The following is a 23,003-nucleotide window of genomic DNA, read 5'->3' as shown; positions in this document are numbered from 1 at the left end:
TTTCTTTCCAGCGCGCTCCGACTGCCATTCTCGGGCCTGTGCGACGAAAGTGCTACGCACAAACGGATCAAACGTGTTAGGGACAAGAACTTCGTTGTGATGGCATGCTGCTGTGCCTTAAGTTGCCGCAACCGACAAGGCGAGGGCAAAAGGCTTTTTTTGTTTACCATCCGGCGTGCGCAAACGCTTGCTGCACACTTGATATTTGCGCCGTCTCGCATCGTCGCGTTGCTACTTCCAAAACGGCATTATTAAGACCAGTTACTGACTGACGAAGCAAAGTCGCGCCTCAAAAACGTCTCCGCAGGGCGCGATCGAAGTTTTCCTCGGATTTCCTCTGGTAGCGCGTTAGCTGTCGTCTGCCACGGCAGGCCCGACGCAGGCGGCGCCACTGTCGATATCGCGCCTCGATCGCGCTGGTCGCGCCGAGCGCGATAGTGGAACGGAGGAGGAGGGAAGTGGATGGCGCTACTTTTATAAATATAGGGGCTTTACCCCTGTGAACGCACGCTGTCATCTCTTGACTTCGACACTATTGCTGCCGAACAACACAATGACCCCTGGACTGCATCACCTATAGACCTTCTTTCGCATACGTCAACAGCTCCGGCTTCTAGAGCACTTCGGCGCCAGGTTCCGCATTTTGCGATCCGTGATCAGCTCCTGGGCCGGTATTTTGTAGCGATGACTTTAATGTCATAATGCCTTTTCGCGCTTATCGCGCTTTGTCAGTGGTCAGAGCGACGGTCCGCTCGCGTTATCAACGTTGATATCGTGAGCCGACCGTCGCTCTGACCACTTACAAAGCGCGATAAGCGCGAAAAGGCATTATGACATTAAAGGCATCGCTACAAAATAGCGGCCCTGTACCGGCGCAACTATGCCCCGGAGGTACGTACGTGGCTGCTAGTCATCCCGAGAGCCTTGAGATCAGAGATCTGTTCCTCTTTCCACTCGGACCCCCAGTGCGGCCACGCCGGCGTTTTCAAGACGTACGAACGACTTCGGCACCGCTACTTCTGGCGGGGTATGTACAGCGTCGTTCGAAGCTTCGTCCGTTCTTGCCGTGAATGTCAGCAACGAAAATCTCCGCCGCACCTCTCAGCCGGTGAACTCCAACCCCTGCCATGTTCTTCTCAACCTTTTGATCGCGTTGGTGTCGATATATATATATGGGCCTCTTCATTTGACTACGTCCGGCAACCGGTGGATTATAGTTGCCGTTGACCACTTGACACGCTATGCAGAAACTGCTGCCCTGCCAGCTGCTACTGCGCAGGAAATCGCCACTTTTATACTGCGCCGTTTCGTGCTTCGTCATGGAGGCCCTCGTGAACTCCTAAGCGATCGAGGCCGCGCCTTCCTGTGAAGTTGTCGAGAAATTGCTTGCTGAATGCGCTATTGTTCATCGCACATGCACCGCCTATCATCCCCAAACCAATGGTACCACGGAACGCTTTAATCGCACCCTTGGTGACATGCTCGCTATGTACATCGCATCCGACCACGCCAATTGGGACCTAGTTCTTCCATTCTTCACCTACGCCTACAATACTGCTACGCAAGCCACTACCGGTTTCTCCCCCTTCTATCTTCTTTATGGCCGTCATCCTTCCCGTACAATTGATACCATTCTGCCCAACCACCCAGACGCATAAAAATACCGGCCAATCTTGGATGCCGCAAGACAAGCTGAAGAATGTCGCCAGTTGGCCGCCGCTTCACTTGGGACGATCAGAGTCGCCTAAAGTCAAAACACGATGCCCGCAACTCGACCCCAACTTTTCAACCGGGAGACCTCGTTTGGCTGTCCGTACCGAACCGCACACCAGGACTTGCTTCAAAACTTCTTCCTAAACACGATGGACCACACCACATTTTGCAGCAAACTTCTCCCGTCAACTACCTGATCGAGCCACTGACACCGCCTTCTGACATGCGTCGTCGCAACCGCGAAGTCGTCCACGTCCAGTGGCTCAAGCCGTATCATGATTCTGTGGCCTCATCTTCAGACTAAGTCGCCAGGATGGCTCCTTTTTCCGATGGGGCAATTGTAATGAAGAAGAACGCCTGGACTTAGGCAGCAGGATTGCCAACAGCATCGCGTGCCGCAGAAGCTCGAGCTTAGAGATTGTGCTCGGTGGAACGCTCGACCCGTCATCGGCCTTTCGTCCAATAAACCTCCTTTATAATAATAATAAAGAAATAACGAAAGAAGAAGGCAGAAGAAGAAAACGAAGATAAATAAATTAAATGACAGTGCATGACAACATGCGACATTCTCATACATTAGGGAAATAAAGGTTCATCTTTAGCACGAAAAAAAAAAGAACGAAAAGGGGAGTAGTTGCGGCAGATTACCGTTCCCATCTCATGGATATCAGTACCTCGAAGCGGTAAGACTCAGCTCGAACGCAGGAACAAAATGAAACGCACGTTAGAAACAACGAGACCACTGGAAGACTTGGCAGTATTACCCTGGTTAGCCCTCCTGCACTGCAACAGTCTATTTTCAGCGACCAGACGTACACTCACCGTAGCTATCCACGTCGAAAGACGTCCATGGGCTCACCAGTCAGCGAGGGTGCGTCTGCCGTAGGCGAACAGGCTTGCTTATCACTTAAGGCTCATTCACACGACACTGGTTTTGGTCTGCCGACTGTTGGCGACAGCACTTTGCAGGACGGAAAACGCTGTGGCCAACGGTTTAACGGAAGGAGAACGCTGTCGCCAACAGTCGGCACACCAAAATCGGTGGCGTGTCGGCCTAGTGTGAATGAGCCTTTACAGGACAGGCTAAGAAGCGACCCCAGGACAGAAAGACAGCCGGAGGCAGTTGCAGAGGTTGTATACTCTGGCTGCTTGCGAACGCTGTCTCGCGCACTTGTGATGCGGCAGTGAAATTAACTACTTACCACTGTGCTCCGCCAGCGTGGGTTCTAATCCTAGCCAAGTCTTATACCGGTGTCTCACGTACACTTCTGATCGCGATCCGGGCCGATCCGGTCCGGATTTCTTGATCGCGATCAACAATGGTCGCTGCTACACCGTCCAACGATCCGGATGGAGTTACTGTCGTCTGCTGATCGTCGGCAACTCTACGAACTGCATAATGCCTCGGCTACAAAATCAGATTTGCAAAATATGGTTAAATTTGGACAATATCTCAATTTTAAAGCTTACTATTGCTGATAAAAAAAGGTTTTCGAACATATTTTATTGACCTGCCTTCACTTTTTGTTTTTAGCGTTTTCAGAATACTGCGCTAGAGTGCGCAGACGTCAGCCTGCGGTCGCGATCAAGTGGCCTGATCGCGATTCACGAATTGCGATTGTTCGGATCCACATCCCGCAAGATTGCGATTTGAAACGGCCATGTAGCAACACTCGATCTGGATCAAGCTCAATCCGCATCGCCCCGATTGCCAAGTGTACGTGTGACGCCGTAATTATATATTTTGCAAAACCGTTATACAAACTTCGTGGTGAGGTGGCCGAGCGGTTAAGGCGATGGACTGCTAATCCATTGGGCTCTGCCCGCGTGGGTTCGAGTCCCACCCTCATCGCATAGTTTTTTCCTACTTTTCAAGCTTTTTTTATCAAGAAATTTTAAAAATTAAATTCAATTGTGGGATTTTACGGGGAAAAAACGATGTGATTATGAGGCACGCCGCAGTGGCGAGTGCGCATGCAAGCAGAAAAACGTTTTAGGCATATAGAGGAACCAACAAACGGAGCAGAGGCCCTCCGCGCGCTAGGAGTACAGTGTGGAAGTGGTCACGTGGTATTTTTCCGCTGTAGCGGCCAATGTTGTGCGGCCACAATGCGCCTTTGTTATGGTTGTGTGCGCTCGCGCGTGTTCTTCCGTTGGTTTCGTACCGTGGCAAACGTGTCGTGTGTGCAGGATTGCGTTACTAGTTTCCGTGTTTTGTTCCGCTGTGTTATCTAGACCGTGCTGTTGTGGCCAGGTGGGACCGGAAGAAGTAAAAAGCGCGAAACGAGCGCGCATGCCACGCCGTACACCACGCCACGGACGAAGGACGATCTGGGAATACAATTCCCGTCTTCGGTGGATTCATGCTAACGTGTCATCACCGACTGCAACAGCTGTGCTTCAGTATATGTACGATAAAAGCCTTGCAGGTCAGTGAGAGCTTTCCTACTTTTTGACAGTGGACGATGCATTTGTGGCACGTAAAACAGCCATGTGGAAGGATGGGAAAGAAGCGGCTGCTGTGATTAAGGGACGAACCCTCCTTGCCACAGATATCTGTGCGCTCGAGGGGCGCAGGGAAGTGAAGGTTGGCGGATGCGGTGCAAGAGTGGACAAGCCTCGACAGAACAACGTATACGCCTACGCGCACATTAAACGGCTGATGGTCGCATGTAGGCCCGGTCAACGCGCTAGCCGTGCGCATACACGTACGCGCTTACTGCTTGGTACAGCATAACGTTGTTTCCGTGAAGCTTCACGGCTGCGTGAGGACAATATACCTCAGGCCGCATTTGGTGTATTTAAGCGTATTACAAAGTTCTCCTCTGCTGTTCATAAACATAAAAATTGCATCGCAATAATGTTCTGACCTGTGGGTGCATATAAACAAGCAGGCCATGAGATTACATATTGCATAGGATGAAAGTAAACAAAATTGTATGCATCGCCGTTAGTTGAAAACCATTTAGTTACCGCTTTACTAAAGCTCCAGTTCACATAGATTCCTCGACATATATATATCCTACTTACTCCGTTTCTTTTTCACAGTACCCACAAAACATGCGCAGCAAATACCTAGATGCATCGAACTGCATTGCAAGTAAAATGCTGGACGCTTCTTTTCTTGACGAGATCCCCTGTTTTACTCGTAGTTTTGCCTCACAGTGAAGCGTAGAGATTCATGCAGAAAACTTGAATACATTCAGTCAAGCATCAACCACATTATAGCTTTTTCAAAGCAATTTATTTTGTCAGTTCTATACAATTACAACGTGAAACGGTGTCAAGGTACAGAACGTTGTTGCGTCGCTGACAGTCGCGTTTCGCATGCTCGTATGTACATATTTCGAGGGGAGCTGGGAAACGGGGGTCAGGACATAGCGTATAATGGCTACATAACGGCCCTCCTACTTTAGAACAAAAATCGCTACCACACAGTTGCGGGATGGGGGTGAGCGCATGTAGAGACACACATTATCGGGCTACTTCCGCAGAGCAAAACACCGTATTCGGATGCAGCCACGTGCTAACAGTCCATAAGCCGCATTCTTGATCGGTCAGTTTAGGGAATATCACGCCAACTGTGGCCGGAGCAGCTGAGTAGGGCGTGACAAAAGCACACGGACGTAGGCGAGTACAATTACCATTTTCATTTGTTTCTTTTCTTGTTCCTATTGTCTTGTTTTTTTCTTCTTGGCTGTCCTTTTCCAAGTCGCGTCGCTGCTTAGTGCTCCGAAAGAATAGGAAGCAGAAAGTCGTGACGTCATTAAATATTTTTCGCTGTAGTGAGTTTATCTAGTTGAACGTTAGGCTACTCGAAAGCGCAACTATCGCTCACGATGATCGATAAAGAATGCGGCCCCACGGAACACTGCTCAGAGCCCATATTATGTAAGGTTTCCTTTCATTTTCCATTCATTTTGCCCTTCGTAATTGAATCGCGCAAAACCGCGTTTCATCTATCGCCGGCATCGGTTAAAAGAGAATCCTTACGTAACACGGCCCCTCAGAACTCGCCAGGGGGAAAGGGAGGGTCGCGTTTTGCCGCGCTGAGCTCGTTTCAACTCGAATACCGCTGCAACAAACTTCATTTTCTTTAAGCAGCATATAGTGGAAGCGCGTCAGTTAAAAGATGTAGCTTAAGAAGCGAGGGCAGCAAACAATACGGTGCCAGCAGCGTGCTAGACGAAGCACTCCGTAGGTTTTGGAAGTATTTGGAAGCAGTGGTCACTAAACAGTCAACATTAAACGAGTGTCATCCGTGCAAAATGGTGCTTGGAAAATATTAGTTAATATCATTTTTTTGCTTGCACTTCAATTGTTTCTACGTCCCCAATTAAAACAGTGCGCAGTCTGGGTCTTCTCAGATATCTGTAGCGCCGCCTATGAGCGACAGCTTAGCGTGATTCGCTTATCCGCACGTAAGAGCCGGCTCGGGAGTGTGCTGTGCCCGCTGTGCGGTCTATGTAACATCCGCGCAGGTAATGAAACTCAGCCGTGTTCTCCCCCTAAGAGTATTTCTCTCTATCTCTCTCTAGCTCAGATATTGTGAAACTACCAAATCACTTGAAATTAGTGAAAATTATGATCAATTTCTTGAAGCCACGCTCTTGCTCACTTGTTTCGGTTGCAGGCAATAGCGGTGCTAGTGCGAGGAATCCCTGCGTTAGAACGTAAGCGTTAATAGCTGCTCACTACAACGCTTTTTCCCGCTTCTTACTTGCTTCCACGCTTTCCATTATATAATACAGAAATCGCCTTTTTCACCAGCAGCCCTTCAACGTACAAGGGACTATCGTCCACTACAGGACGAGCAACGTTATCAACGTATCGGTGCTACCGCATCAAAACTTTCCTTCCTAGATCGGGGGAAAAAATAAAAAGAGCAAGGGGAGAAAGGAGTGGTATACATTCTACATTGCGCTACGCGGAATATGCGCCCAGCGCCTCACGACTGCTACACTTGCAACGCGCTACGTGGACGATAGGATGCCTAGGTGCTCTCTGAGACCGTGACAGCCGGTGGTGGCGGCTTCAGCATGGCCGCCGACTGCAGCATGACTGCCTGCGAGTGCTCGCGGGCCTTGCGCCGCAGTTCGGACACGCTGCTGGTAGTGGTGACCTCGTCCGAGCCACCGTTCGCGGTGCCACCGGCGCTGTTCCGTCCCGTGCCGCCGGGCAGCGCTTGCGCGCCGGAAGTGATGATGGCGCCTCCGCTGCTGCCTCCGGCACTGCCGTTGCCGCCTGCGGCTGCGCTCGCGGCGGCGGCGGCGGCGGCGGCGGCTGCCCCCAATTGGCTGAGCGCCGCTGCCGCGTGGTGGTTATCGGTGGAGGAGGATGCGTGGTGGGGCGGTGCCGACGAGTGCGCGGGCGCCGGGTGCGGCGTGCCGTGGGTCTTGGCCACGCAGCACGCGCACAGCGGGTGCATGCCTGCGGAAACGGACGAGGGCTTTGCAAAGCTTCCGTGCTGTCCATGTGGGAAGCTCAGAAAGTGAACAGGCGCATGTTCATGCGTACTACGTAACGAAAGAAAATATGCGCGCGTCTATATTTCAGTGTGATCAACTTCCGCCACTTGCAGTGTTTGCTAAGGCCGTATTATCCCTTTCAAAGGCTGTGTCTATACGATTGCACACGCCAAGATAGCAAATACAAGCAACAACACTAGCGAAAATGTACACTGTACGCGTCGCGTCGTCTTGTTCACCTATCTCGCGGTGCACTTCAAAAATGTGATGAACTTTCCTGACGTTTCCTGAAAGGGGAGGCTCCCGGGCTGGACAATTGCTGGCATGTTTTGCACGGCTAGACCCGCCAGTAGCCAACAACATACTCCTCCTTCTCTTTCACATCTACCTTGAGACACTTCTGTTTGGTCCTTTGCTACAAATTTAAATAATATGTGCAAAGTGTTTAGCGGAAGAAATTGGAAGGTCTAAATGCGTCTGGGTGTTTGCTCTCGGTGCCAGCACTTAAGTCGACATGTAGAGGGTTCACTTCTTTAATTGGATCGTACATATTTTTCAAGTGGTTGGATGGGTGCTTTCCACGTATGCTGTAAATGTACTCGTTCAGGTTCTTTTATCTGACTTTGTTGTAGACAGAGCTCACGTGTGGAGTCCAGATTTTGTAAACTTCACAAAACTCACTGAAGAATTGAAAATTCTGGGGCAGAATTCACTAAGTTTTGCGTTCGTAAGTGCTCTTTGCTCTTTGCCGGTAGCCTTCGCAAATGATACTGCGCAGAATCAGGAGTGCATTTGCTGTCACGACCAATTCTATCGCAAGAGCTTTTTGCGAATACGGGCCCTGAACCTGTTCTGCTGCGCAATATGGCTTCAAGGATTCTGAAGATGCAAGAAATGTAATGAAACTAAATTTCAACAGGCAGAATTAATTGGCACTTCAAGGGGTTGTGTAAGTTCCGGTTACTTCCTTACCAAAACGTCGTTTTATGCATTGAAGCACAAAAGTAACTGGAACGCCAATGCATTTCCCTGCAAAGTTCGGAAATCATTATGTTGAAACTGGTGTTATCCTGACAATTCGTTCCAAGTGGATCCGCCTTGCGAACTCCTCGACTAGAATTTCTAAATTGCAATATGGGCCATAAGATAATTAGTTCAAATTGAAAATTCATTATTAGATTTTTGCTGATTAGTCAATTATGCATTTCAATTTTTTTGTGCATGTCCGCCTCTTCGAGTAGACCAGCTCATGAACTAAAATTGTGCCATCTGCCACAGGCAACCTTTACAAGTTTTTGAAAGTGTTCGCTGAAAAACCCGGTACGTTGACTTTGTCGAAAGTGAAAGTCAACGAAGCGCACGCTGTCACAGCCCCTTCAATTAGCTCGGTACAGTAGAACCCAAATATAACGATTGCGGATTTAACGAAGTAAATCGAGGATTAACAGTAAACGATGGGATTTTACGTGCCAAAACCGCCATCTGATTATGAGGCACGCCGTAGTTGTGTGTGTGTGTGTGTGTGTGTGGGGGGGGGGGGGGGGGGGGCTCCGGATTAATTTGGACCACCTGGGGTTCTTTAACGTGCACCTAAATCTAAGTACACGGGTGCTTTCTGCTTTTCTCCCCCATCGAAATGCGGCCGCCGTGGACGGGATTCGGTCCCGCGACCTCGTGCTCAGCAGCCCAACACCATAGCCACTGAGCAACCAGGGCGGGTTAAATCGAGGTTGTTAATCGCCAATATTAGCATGCAATGCATATGTGCTTATAAAGAATATCAGGTATAACGAAGCTACTTTGTGCCGTATACATGCAATTTCGTTATAACGAGGCTCGACCGAATAGAAAGACAATGGCAGCGTACCCTTGAACGGGAACGAGGCTGCGGCGGCTGCTGCTGCAGCGGCGTGTCCCGCGGCAAACTGCGCCGACAGGTGCGGCGGGAAGTACATGGGTGGCAGGGGAAAGCGCGGGTGCGGACCCAGCAGCGAGTCAGGACCCGAGCAGCCGCCGGCGGACCCCGTGGCTCCTCCTGCTCCGCCGCCACCACCGGCGCTGACACCGACGCCCGGCGGTCCACCGCCCGGGCCACCCAAGCCTCTGCAGCAAAAAAAAAAGCGGAACTCTGGTCGCATTTCCTTACGAGCTGAGGGCTGAGTTCGTGCATATCTCTCGAGGCTTAACCTGATGAAGTGGATGGGACAAATTCGAGTCGTGAAAACCCCCCGATTACACACAACACTCTCACTCACTCGTTCTTAATCGAAATAAACGAGGCAGCATGCAGGAGCTGCATTCGCCGTGCAGTGCCGCGCAAACACCTTATATAGCACATTTCTCAAGAAAGAAGCCCTGTTCTTACAAAAAGAAAAACAAAAATTGTCTCCATTAGTATGTTTTCTTTTCTTTCGTAGCATGGTGTTTGTCTGAAGATAAAAAAGACAAGTTGGAAGCTCTGAGAGGCACTGTTCTGCAGCGTTCGCTATACAGTTTGGTGGCTGAACATGCGTGGATGCTGCCCACTTTATGCGAGCTCTCTGACTTATTTTGTTTGTTGTTGTTTCTCATCCGTTAAGTCACATCACAAAATTAGCAAGAACAGAAAGCCGTGGTCCCGACTGAGCAAAAAGCGCACTTCGCGATGATGTCATCTTGAGGTGCTGTCATATTATATAGAACCAGTGTATTCCCACTGAAGGTTCAATTGGTGTAGCCGGTTATATTCAAAAAGAAGAGCAGAAAAACAAATTACATGTTCACTGAGTTGGGCTTGTTTGTCGGCAGCAGACCAAGGTATACCACCATGAACAACAGCGTGTCTACTTGCCGTATACTCGGCAAAAAAATTTCAGCTTGAAATTGATCACTATACCAGCGCAATTTTCACGGACTGTTGTACGTTAGTACAATCGCTTTAACATAAACAATGCTAATAAATGAATTCTTCACGCGTCGACCTAATTCAAATGGCCGACAGCAGTATATGCCCCGGTGGCGTCAATACGTGTTCCCTCAATGAATGCGTCGTCTCTATGTACTCACGAGTCAGCGAAGGCCGAGAACAGCGGGTGCTGGTGCATGCCTCGTAACGGCAGCGACGCAGCGGCCGCAGCCGCGAAAGACGACAGGGCGTCCTTGAAGAACGGGTGCTGCTGATCCATGACGGACGAGGCGGACGAGGGCACCGAGGCCAACCGGGACGCGGCACTCAGCGGCGGCGGCAACAGCGACAGCGGGGCCCTACCCGCGGCTGCGGCAGCCGCCAGCAACGGTGACGAACCCATGGCGGCCTCGTGAGCCTTGGCGAAAGCCTCGAGCCGCGACTGGTCGGCCGCGATTCGCGAGGGGTCGAGCAGAGAGGGCGCCGGGCCGCCGCCGTTGGTCGTCGAGGAGGCGGCGGCCGCCGCGCTTCCGGCCGAGTCGGAGTGCGCCGACCCCTGAGACTCGTCGTCGTCATCGTCGTGCACGGCAAGCGAGGTGCTGTGGAAGGGAGAAAAAAATCATCTGGGTTGTATAGTGACTCCATCATTTTTTTAATTCATTTATTCACTACGACAGAGAGTCATATGAGCGCCGGATTCCCCGGATACGTTCAGAGACTGCAACGGGATATTGAGAACCACTCGGCGTCCCCGGAAAACTATTCAGTGAACTATACTGACACCTGAAGAATTCGTGGTAAGTCTTTGACAACGTTAAGTTGTTTCCCCGCCATCTGAAGAAGCACGCAGTCTGCACGCAGCGGTAAACGCGCTCTCTCCGCAGCGTGATCCATTGGCAAGCAGAACATGTAAGACACGCCCAGCTAGCGAGGCCTGCGTAAGGAGGTCTTTACTGGATCCTGCTTTGCTCGTAGTTCTCTCCCCCTCTCAGAGCAGTGCAGATGCTTCCACGTCGCAGCCACTGTGTCGCATTCAATGATGCGCTATGGTGCGCGAGATGAGCCAGATCAAAAAGCGGTCGTGGCGTAGGGGTCAAAATGTAGGCTTGAAGCCGGCATGATCGTTGGCCTTATACCATGCCTAACTGAACTAACACGATCGGCTCATTTTCTACGTCCCAACAGTTGTTCACAGGGAAAGAAAACGGTTTGCACGTTGGCAGTATTTGTGTTTCGAAGAGGTTCTCCCTGAGCCAGTTGGTGCGGAACTTAATTGGAAATCCCACTAAGGCAAGCTTGCTCCATACATCTAAATCGATAAGGCAGGGATGGCTAAGCTGGCATTTCAAGTTGAACTGCAACTGGCTGTCCACTATGCGAGTTTGTCACCTGCGGCAGTGCTCCGAGCTAAAACTAGAGGTTTGCCGTCTTCAATATAAGGTGAAGTCCAGTTGCATAATGTGCATTAACATCCAGCGGTGAGAGAGAGATAGAGAAAAGAAGGCAGGGATGTTAATCAGTCAAGAGTCCGGTTGGCTACCCTACGCTGGGGGAAGGGAAAATGGGAAGAGAAAGCAGAGAGAAAGAGTGGGAAGAGCGACGTTCTCAGAAAGCACAAAAGGGCCTTCACTGCCTTCTGAGCCGATGATCGGTTGGGACGGTGTTCTAGTATTGTCTGTTCAGCGGTAAGTTAACGGAAACTGAATGGACGCAGCGTCACATGCGACATCGACTATGCTTATCTCACGAAGTATCTTATTCAACTCAGATGCTTAGAGAAACGATTCTGCATCAGCCAACGTTTGTATCGCCTCGTCCTTAATCATCCCCAAAAAGTTGGTGTACCTTCATGTTGTATCCATATTTACCGTGGTTCCTCACTATCAAGAACTTCAGAAGACCTCAGAACTACCTCACTGCCTCTGTCACTGCCATCTGTGCAATGCCAACAATATATCTACCAATGTACACAGCACCCTTGTGCTGCCACTATTTCAGGACTCCAGCGTAAGTGCACCTGTAACTGTTACAATGAAGCTAAACAAATGGTCCTGCAGGAGTGAAACCAAGGTCAGTAAAGCTACATGGAGGGGAGGTAACTAAAGCATGAAAGTCACAGGTTGTCAGCTGTCCATACTTAACAGGACCGAAAACACTCTGTCACGCAAGGTACAACTGACAGCTTGCACCTCCCGAAAAAGTGCATAGCTAATTTCACCATCACTGCCCTATCTCTCCCTCTACCTTTTTAAATTCCCTTTCGATGAAAGTGAGGCGAAAAAAATGACCAACAATAACGATACCCCCTAATGCGAAATTTGAGCGCAACTCTATACGTGTTTTCATTTCGCGATAATACAATTGCAAACAGCGAAATGTGGCGTGACTGCCTCGCTAATCGGGAGATCGCGAGAGGCAGCGCGTGGGTGACGCGTGGGCACGATTCACAGCAGCCGCCGCATAGAGACCTTCACTCATGCAGTGCTTTGTTTCCATATATGGTATCGGTGGACGCGCTCGCCGCATGCCTTATCGATGACGTCATTGGTGCACAGACGGCGGTGCGCTACTTGGCCGCAATCTCGTAATGGTCGTCGCCGCAGAGCACGTCTTGCGCGTCATTACGCTTTTCTTCTCACACTTTCGCCATATCCTCCTCCTCCGCTTTCCGCCTCATGGTTACGCTGCACCGTCCTCCTCCGCTTTCCTCCTCACGCTCTCTTCGCTATCACCTCTTTCATCTCCCACTGCGCTCCGCGTTCGCTCTTTCATCCTTCACTGTGCTCGTTCGCTCGGTTACGCCGAGGTAAGCCGAGGAATGCCGACGCTCAACGCAGGAACGGGCGCCTAGGAGCTGCGCTCTAAAATAGTAACTACCGGGTTATTTGATGCAGATTCATGGTTCGTTAAAAAAGCTCCACAAGCGACGATATTTTTTTCCAATCACACCATATCATAATTGTGAGTAAACACCATCTCCCGCCTATACTTCTGCACCATGGTGCTGCGTTTTCATCATATCCTAATTCCCTGTCTCTCTCTCTCTCTGTCGGCATGAAGGGGAGTTCAAAACAAGAGTTCGTACCTGCTGTGCACGCCCGGCTTGTCAGTCCTTTCACCCGACGAGAGCGGACTCGGGGGCCCGCCGTTGTCGCTCCCCGTGGCCAGGTCGCCGGCTCCTCCTCCGCCGGCATCTGTTGCCGCGCCGCTCGAAGCGGCGCCGTCGGCTCCGGCCGCCGAGCGATCTTTCTCTTCGCGTTCCTTGCGCAGCCGCTCGGCCTTGCGCCACTTGGCGCGTCGGTTTTGAAACCAGACCTGCGATGATACGCGTCTGTGACATCGCTGCTTGATCTCCTGATCGAATACGAAGTTGTTAACGGGAAACTTTCTGTGCTGTCACCCCCCCCCCTTTTGTGTGTGTGTGTGTGCGTGCGTGCGTGCGTGTGTGTGTGTGCGTGCGTGCGTGCGTGCGTGCGTGCGTGCGTGCGTGCGTGTGTGTGTGTGTGTGTGTGTGTGTGTGTGTGTGTGTGTGTGTGTGTGTGTGTGTGTGTGTGTGTGTGTGTGTGTGTGTGTGTGTGTGTGTGTGTGTGTGTGTGTGTGTGTGTGCGTGCGTGTGTGTGTGTGTGTGTTATGAGATGCGTGGCACCTCATAGTACACACACATCTCATATCGCGCGGCATCTCATATTAACCAATAAAGCTAACGACGTCCCCAGCAGCAACGTCCCCAAACGGTCCAACGGGATACTATCACTTGTCTTTGGCAACCGTCTTCCGATGGTTTCCGCCCATTTTTTCAGAAGGCCCTGAAACACTACTCCCAGTCGTTTCTTGCTGCCGGCGCCGAAATGTGCAAATCATTGCAAAAACTTCCAACCATACTTCGAAACCTGGAACCGTGTTTTGTGGCGAGTATTCCCGCTTTCCATTCACCCTGCCATTCGTCATTGGCGCTCACAAAGCCATGCATTCTCTTGCTATCGCCAGCCGAAGAGGAATGTCTGCGATGCAAGGCACATCCGCTGGTTCACAGACTGAATTCAAGTTGCGGGTGAGCGACTAAGTGGCACTTCGCGCCACCTTTTGGTAGAAATTATGTATGTGCCAGTAGATAAAGGGGAATGGGGGAGGGGGAAACGAGCTGAAGTCATCAGTTATGTTAAACCTTCGTGTATACATTGTTACGTAGGAAGACCGCGTATATATCGTTACGTAGTAATATGATTCATGCCTACGAATATGCGTATGCTCATGAATGCGCGTACAAACGAAGGAATGTACGACGGTGCATCGACTGCTGCGGGCGACACTGCATGCAGTGCTCCAAGATGCAAATGTGGCCTCACTACGCTGACTGATTGAGACAAATAGACTCAGGCACTTTGTCGTTTTTTTTTTTTTGTATAATAATGAAATGGCTGCTCATTGGCCACTGCCAAAGCGCCATCGGGGTAGGACGACTTTCATGTTTTAAACACACCATCAGTCAGAGATGTAATGCAGCCCACTCTCTTTCGTTAGTGGACGCCGGCCATCAGCACAGCCACCTTAAACAGTGCTGGGACGGAATATATAATCGCTAATGCCACCACTTAAAGCCCTCCCAGTGGCCCAAGTGCCACGTTTAAATATCGAACGCGGAAGCGCGTTACACGGTCCTTGCGCGTCTCCATCCCTCAAGACATATAGGGTCTCTAAACTTCAGCTGCCTCTCCGTTTCATCCACCACCCTTCGAGCGGTGGATGCGACGGAGAAGAGAAGGACCGGCGAGGAAATTTCGGCGCACGCTACGCTCTCTGCGTGAGGTCCTTTTCATTTCTGATTGTGCACGCACCGTGTGTGTACGGTGAGAGCCGAGCAGCGTCAAGCAGGTCTGCGGCGGCGAAAGCAGCCGAAGCGCAGAGCGGCTGCCGCAGCCACGGCTTCTGGGCGGGCGGCGGCGACTGCGTGTGATTTACGCGCGCGTCGGTCGTGGGGGCTAAGTGAAACAAATGAGGCGGATTTTCTCGAGCGCGGCTTCTCTTGGCGGTCCAGCCAAAGCCAGGGCGGCCCCACGGCTTTCCCGCCATTGGACGGCCGACTCAATTAGCCCCCGCGTCGGCCGACCGAACCGCGCGGCAGGCTATGACCGTGCCGTCGCTTGGCCGTGGCTCCTGGGTCTATTATAAAGGAGCCCCTCCCCCTTCCTTTCTCTACCGTTCCCGCCTTTCTTCGCGGCTCGAGTCAAGCGAAGGGCGCAGCGAACGCCCGCTTTGTTTAGCGGAATGCCAGTCTCGCGGACTCTTCTTTCGAGTCTTGTTTGTTTCTTTTCTTTTTCCTTTCTTCATTCAGCGCTTTCTCTTTATCCAATGTGCGATGCTGGCGAGTGTACTGCAGGTCGCCAGCTCAGTGCTAAGATAGCGGAGCGGTGGCTGCCTCGCAACGACGGCAAAGCGCGAGCTCCTTCCGTGCAATGCTGCTTCGAGCGCTTGGAAATGGCACGGTTTTTCAAATATTAGCATTAATAACGAACGAAGTGCTTAGGTGAGAAAGAAAATTTCTATTCTTTGTTTGCCTTTCGTAAGCGTAACGCGGTAATGGTTCACTCGTAGATACCATTATTACCTTTACTCGTGCGTTTTATTATTTCTGTGACAATCTTTCAGCACTCTCTGGTCTTCTTCCCACTATACCACAGCATGGTCTCCTACCACAGCATGCATAGGTAGCCTGAGTGGTCATACGCATGCATGGCGGCGAAAAAATATGCGCCTTTCTAAAAAGGGTTTCTTCTCTGTGTCGTGCACTTTGCATCGTTTCTTAATTATAATCATCTGCAGTATAGTATGCTAGGAGTGCCGCCAAAGAAACCTCTGCAGGATTCAATATAGATAGACTCTCTCTCAGAAACGCAGCTTCCCGAGCGAGACATGTGGCTTAGTTTCAAGTCAAGCGCCCTGTATAGACGATATGCAAAACCTGAAAGTGGGCTTCTCCCCAAGCCTAGTCTGACGTAACCAAGATCCAAGATGGCGGACCTCGGGCTAGAATCCTAAGAATACGTGTCACCGTGCGGGCTGGTGAACATAATTCCTGACGCCCACCGTCCCCCGCACGTTTTCCAAGCTTTCAAAACGAGTGTATCAGCATTATAGCGCTACCGGCGTGAACGCGGCCATATTCGTTAGGGCAATTTAGATGAGTGAAAGAGCTTGCTTAGGGAATTTCGAAAAGGTTAAGTAGGAATCTCGCAAAAGCTAGCGGATAGCAAGTGATGGACTATGTTTCCAATATATTCGCGCGTATCCCGAGTTGTAGCAGCTGCAGTAGGTTGCTTCAAACAGCACCAAGCGTCCAGGTGTGTAACGACGGTGTAGTTAAATGTGTTCTCATAAAACATGTCCACCGCGCACACATGTCTTCATGTTTAGTAGCGGGCAGCCGTAGCGTTGAGGAAGAATTTAACGGGGGTTCTTTTGTTGAGCTCCTTCACGGGTGCCTGTGGATACCTGCTCATTCCCGCGCAATTACTTCAGCCGTAGCGCATTTCACACCATGCGTTTCTCATTAAATATAAATGCCCGCGTGGTGTACAAATGTAGGCTTTTGCGTTTTAACTGCGCGTTATCTTATGCTGTTATCTGTAGATGTAATACTTCATGCGTCAGTAAACGATGTTTTCATCCGATGAGCGAAGCAAAACGTTTGCTTGTCGTTGCCAGTGCACACAAAGATGTCCGCGGCAAACCGAGCTTTGTTCCCCACTCTAGTCTAGCGTTCCTTCGTCGATCGATCACACTGTCGCCGAAGTAACTGGAATTTGCTTCTAGACATGCTAACAGCATGATCGATGAAACGCTTCCGTACCTGGACCCTGGCCTCGGTGAGGTTGATCTTCATGGCGAGGTCCTCTCGCGTGAACACGTCCGGGTAGTGGGTCTGAGCAAACGCCTTCTCCAGCTCCTCCAGCTGCCCAAGGATGAGAAAAAAAAAGAGGCGTATGGAAACACATTAACAAACAAACAAGCATGTTATCAAATTTGCAACGATGTCTATGCCATAAAGCGGCGCCCCTGATAAAAAGTTACCAAATACACGATTAGCACGCCTTTTTGGCACCCTAGCTAAAGCGGAAAGTCCTCTTCATATACATGTCCCTTTCAGACGGCAATGAATTGTCTTGACTGAAAACTCCCTTTTATCGCATTTCTTGCATATTCAGAATCATAAAAAGCACACAGCTGCAGAACAGATGAAAAATTTTCAATTCTTTAGCGAGTTTTGTCAAGTTTACGCAACATGGACTCCATGCGAAAACTCACTACAGGAACATTACATATGAAAACATCAACTATTTCATGTCTAGCAGGCTTGAAAAGCGCCCATCCAGGCACTTGAAAATTATGCCTGATGCAACACACTGTTAAAAACAGTGAAAGGAGTACACCCACTAGATACAAGGACAGACTCGCACCGAGCAAGTGCACACAGCCGTCTACCTTCCCACTCGTACTACTAAAACATTTTGAACCCGTTATTCAAACTTGCAACACGATTCCAATCAGAACAGTTTCAATATGTTTGCGACAAACTTTAAGTACTATTACCTTAATCAGTGCTATTGCTGTTGACGCACTTTCTTGGCGTACACAATTGTGTACACAGCTTCTTAAAGCAATATATTTTAAGGAAACTACGAGTAGTCGCACCGCTTGGCGCGCCTTTGAGGCCGTGTCTCATCAAGAACGTGATTTGTCTTATCAACAGCATACCTTCTCCTCACTAGCTTCTTTTTAACCTTCCCCCCCCCCTTTTTTTTTTCTTTATTGTTTTTTTGTTTGTTTGTTTGTTTGTTTGTTTGCGCGTTCACCATTCTGATTGCCTGCACAAAGAAGCACCAATAGCACGTGAAAATCGCGAATATCGCTTCTTGTTTTAGATATATGTTGCGAAGTCGATTGGGAAAAAAAATGGAAATGTTCAAAAATGAAAAAAAAACCTCGCTATTCATCATCATCAACTCATCATCATCATAATCTATTCATGATCATTGAGTCGTTCTTCTCTTTTTTTTTCTTCCGTTCTTTTTTTTTTTCTTCCTGTCTTTTCTTTTTTTCGAAAGGACTCTTTTTTTTTTTCTTTGAGATGGGTGTTCCCTAGAAGATACAAAAACGCGCGCACCGCACGGACCATTCTTTGAAGAAAAAAAATACATTGCACGCCGTGCCTGCATTTATGGCGATATACCGATGCCACTGAAGGCAAGCAAGTTCATGCCCACCTGTTGGACGGTGAACGTCGTCCTGTTCCTTCGCTGCTTTCTCCGCACGAAGGCATCTTCGTGAAGCTCCGACTGGTATCCATAGCTACCATCTGGAAAGATAGAAAAAAAGAAGAAAGCCGCGCGAATCAACGATTGCTCTGAACTCCTGAGCAATGGGTATCGGTGCAAATGTGCATGAACGTAATGGCTGCGCCCGAGCGCCAATGCGAAGCACCGTCTTTCTCTGTATACGTATCACTCTACAATTCCAGGGGTCGGAAACCTTGCCCTTTAATAAAAATTTTGTTTTCGAGTTCTTCCGTGCTCCTTTGTGAGTTTAGTGCTGCGCCACTTGTCATCTTCATCTCCAGCTTCAGTGACATAATCTTTCACAATTACGATCACTACGTAGATCACATGAGCTATTCAGTGAGCTTCAGTGTGCAGACGGAAAACGAAGACAAAGCGAACGACACTGATCGGAACGCATACCCGACATTACAGCGTAAAGGGACACAGCGGTCTCCTAAGATGGCATGGTTTCAAATTTCGAATGAAAACAACTACTGTAAGCAAGTATCGGAAATTGACCTATGCAGACAAATTCAGCAGAATCTCGTTATGGTGTCTCCGGATATAATAAAGATACGGTTGCAGTAAGCAAGACCACCGGTCCCGATTGAATTCCTACGCTATCTACGAAATAAATAAATAAATAAATAAATAAATAAATAAATAAATAAATAAATAAATAAATAAATAAATAAATAAATCGGCAGACTTCAGCGACCTAATACATCCTGCTCTGGTCTCATTTACTCAGGAGCAGCAATAAATTATGATGATAATGATGATGATGCTTTCAACAATGGCACTGACTGACTATGGGGAATAGAAATCGGGTAGTATTACGACAAAAAAAAAAAGAAACTATAAATTTCAAAGATCAATGACCTAGATGATCCAAATAAATGTTTTCTCTCTATCTCAAAAAGGACGTCTTCGTCGCGATGCGCACTACTTATCTTCGTCAGCTGCAGTATTGCCTAGGCCATTCTTCCCTCAACAAGCATCAAACATTGCCGCAATGCTTTCGCCCATTACCTGCTTTTCGCATTTCGGCATAGCTTGTTGGCAGTGTGGTGCATAAACATAAACATCCATTAAACTTGGACATGAATACGCATTAAACATACATAGAAACAAAATACATAAATATACAAACATTAACCATAAACATGGCATGAAGTGCGGGCCTGTGCGGAGCACATAATATGAGATTACACTTTGTATTGGATAAAAATAAAGAAAACTGTTCGCATGGAATTGGGTTATGTATAGCATTTAATTAACTGCTTCATGAATGTATCGCTTCACACAGGTTCCAATATGTGCGTTGAATCTGAATAATTTGCACCTATCATGCGCCTCTCTGCATAGAACTTAACTGAAACGTTTCAAAAAGGCTTTGCTTAGCGTTTGTGCCAACGAGCGCTTCGGATATGCCGTATTTTTTTCTTCGTTTATTGCTGCAATCGATGTTATGCGAAGCAGTTTGCGGTGGGCCTACCAAGTTAACGAAACGACTATTAGAGCACCAAGACGTAGGCGGGTGTTTCATGACTTACATGACACGCATGTGAGGTCATGACCTATAATTTATGTCTGAACACATTCCAGTGATTTTTTAGTGTTATCATTTTTCGCTGAGTCATTGTCGTTTTTGATGAATCATGCTCATGACTACGACTTCCACCACCATGCCTTTAGTGTTTCCTACACTTAATACCCACGTCCGAACTCATTTCAGTGGTTTTTGAGTGTTAATCATTTTTCGCCGAGTCATTGTAATATTTGCTGAGTCATGCTCGTGGCTATGCTTTCTACCATAATCCTTTAGTGTTTCCTTCACCTAGTGGCCACATCCGAACCCATTCCAGTGGTTTTTGAGCGTTATTATTTTTTCGTAAAGTCAGTGTCATTCTTTGCAGAGTCATGGTCATTATTGAGTCATTATTGTATTATACGATCATTATCGTTACTATCATAACAATACTTGCACCCATTAGAATAATTAATTCTCGATTCTTTGCCACGTTGGGGATTTTTTGACCCATGAGAGCACCAAGACGTAGGCTGTTTCATGACCTACATGACACGCATGTCATGACATTCATGTCATGACCTATCATTTGTGTTCTTCATACATTCTTGTCATACTATGCCAATTTTGGTACATACCAAATTAACGAAACGACCATGAGAGCACCAAGACGTAGGCGGCTAGATAGATGCTGCCACGCCAGCTGCAGCTTTTAAACGCCGCGCGCGAAGATAACGGGCCAACCGCGCAACGCCGTTATGAAAGCATGCAGGCGGCGCCAGTGGGTGCGTCGCCTATTGTTGGACTTAGATCACTGTCTTTTGATTTGATTGTGGAGGCGGCGTCATGTGTTTCATGTCGCTTGCGCCACGAAGCCACGCAGCGACATGTGTTTTTGTGTCACCCGCGGTCAAACCCACGTGGTGACATGTAATTACATGCGCCGCCTCCGGGAGCTTCTTCTCGCCGCATGCCGCAGCGGCGCCCGAACTTGAGCAGTTCTTCACGCAACAAGTCCGATGGTGTGCACCTTCCGAGTGTAGAGAAGAACCCTGGGGGGCAAGAGCGTGCTCGGTGCGCGTGCTTGTCGACGCTGGCATCTCGCGTGCTTGTTTTCTTCTCGCAATGGCGCTTACGCACTACGGGGGAGGATTGTCGGTACGGAGACGGGGTGGAGTGGGTGGGTGATAAATGGTCGAAGAAAAGAAGGATAAATGTAGGACTGGTACAGGTATTAATAAAGTGTACTAATTTTTTTAATGAGACTCATAACAGTACAGAAGATGGTACAGTGTCGCATAAGTGTAGCACGTCTCGCTGCATATGCACACCTCCGCTCACCATTTCTTCCCTCGACAAACACCGAACATCGCCTCCGTCCTCCTGACTTCGCTGCGTCGACGTCTCGCGGTGTGCTTCCGCACGAACTGCTGTTTGCATTTCGGAATAACTTGTGAACGGTGAAGTGCATTGCCTGACATTGAAGTTGTGACCTGTGCTGTGCGTAAACATGAACATTGCTTGAGATTACACGTCGCATAGGCTCAAAGTAAAGTCAATTGTACGCCTCGCATTTATTTTTGTAGCATTTAAGTAAACGCTTCACGAATACTTCGCTTCACATAGATTTCAACGTCTGCGTTGGATGTGCATTTTTTTTTCTTCTTCGTAATGTATGATGAGGGTGAAGGTAAGAATGAAGAGGTGGACTCTCGCGACGGCGACAGCGGCGGCAAAACAACCGTATATATAGAGGAAAAGACCCATCGAGACCACAGGAAAAAAAGTTTCAGGAGAGAAATTGTTTTATTGTTAAAGAAATTGATGCTTGGGTCGCTGGAAATGGTTTCTCCATACACATATCTTAGGCCTCTTGGTATGGGTATGTATGTGCATTGCCGTATATTTGCCTTCCGCGCATTTTTTTTTTAGTTTGCTCTGTGAACTTGAACAATGTGTTCAAGTTCACATTTGAAATGAATTTGCAGGATGACACCAGTTTCAAGATATTATTTCCTAAATTTAGGAACAAAATACATGGACGTTCCAGTTACTTTTGTGCTTCAATGCGTAAGAGATCGTTTTGTTAAAAAAAAAAAAAAAAACTAAGTAGAACAACAGTACGTTTTCACGGCAAATTCGATGGCGCATACCTCGAAACTGGGGTCATTGTGTAAATTCATACCAAGTGGATACGCCTTGCAAGCTCACCGGCTACAATTCGTAAATCGCATTATGTGCCGCAAAATAATTATTTCAAATTAAAATTAGGGGATTTTTTGTTACTTAGTTGAATATGTGTTGCGATAGCTTTTGTTGTTCGGGTACATTTGTACCGAAAACTGTAACCCACTCCTGCTTAAGGCCTGGAATTCAGGCTAGCAGTACTCAATAAATAAATAAAATAAAAAATTTCTCGTGCAGGGAATGTCACCTCTCTGAATTATCCAGCTCAAGGACAAGAACTATGTTAACTGCAACAGGTTATTTCTTAATGTTCCAGAAAACTTAAAAATGGTCACATTGTATATGTGAATGCAAGTAAGCCATGGAATAATCAGATTACCCCCCCCCCCCCCCCCCCCGTTTTTCTTTTTTTTTTGGCACCGTTCATTTATGCGAAAAGGGGCAGCGTAAACTCTTCATGGGCACAACGTCATTTTTCTTTTGCAGGTCAACATCCTTCGGGTCACGCGGTGGAACGCACGGCAACAGGCAGAATTTGCTGCTTGCATCAAAATCACTTACAACGGACGAGGGCACAGGCTTCCACACAAGGCAACGTGCCGTATTACGAGCGACGTAACTGCGTCCAGAGGGAAACTTTCCGGCTGAATTTCGCAAATACTACTCAGGATGACCACGTGAGCGAAATAAACTTAGCTTGCTAGAAAAAAATAAAGATACATTCCGGGCTTTTACGTGCCCAAACAGCGATATTATTATGAGGCACGCCGTAGTGGGGGACTCCAAACAAATTTTGATCACCCGGGGCTCGGGTGTTTTTTATATTTCGCCTCCGTCGAGATGTGTTCCTGTGCCCTCGGGCTTAGCAGCGCAACGCTAATGTCTAAGCTTGCCAGTAGTTCAAC

The 23,003-nt window shown here is 48.6% G+C and overlaps 1 protein-coding gene and 1 non-coding gene across 2 annotated transcripts; one reads left to right on the top strand and one right to left on the bottom strand.

The window, feature by feature from the left end:
* Nucleotides 1-3,483: 3,483 nt before the first annotated feature.
* Nucleotides 3,484-3,565, top strand: Trnas-gcu (transfer RNA serine (anticodon GCU)). Its single transcript has one exon. It is a non-coding gene; the product is annotated as a tRNA-Ser (tRNA).
* A 3,141-nt stretch (nt 3,566-6,706) lies between these two features.
* LOC119437499 (homeotic protein ocelliless) lies at nt 6,707-22,081 on the bottom strand. The gene is made up of 7 exons (XM_049660318.1): nt 22,065-22,081; nt 18,327-18,516; nt 16,913-17,014; nt 13,151-13,380; nt 10,227-10,664; nt 9,049-9,284; nt 6,707-7,143 (listed from the first exon to the last, which is right to left on the bottom strand). Exons 1-7 carry the CDS (start codon nt 22,079-22,081, stop codon nt 6,707-6,709), a joined length of 1,650 nt encoding a protein of 549 aa, XP_049516275.1.
* Between the last annotated feature and the right edge of the window lie 922 nt (nt 22,082-23,003).

This window comes from Dermacentor silvarum, chromosome 1, assembly GCF_013339745.2.
Source record: "Dermacentor silvarum isolate Dsil-2018 chromosome 1, BIME_Dsil_1.4, whole genome shotgun sequence".
Taxonomy (NCBI): domain Eukaryota; kingdom Metazoa; phylum Arthropoda; class Arachnida; order Ixodida; family Ixodidae; genus Dermacentor; species Dermacentor silvarum.
This window is presented reverse-complemented; position numbering and strand designations above follow the sequence as displayed.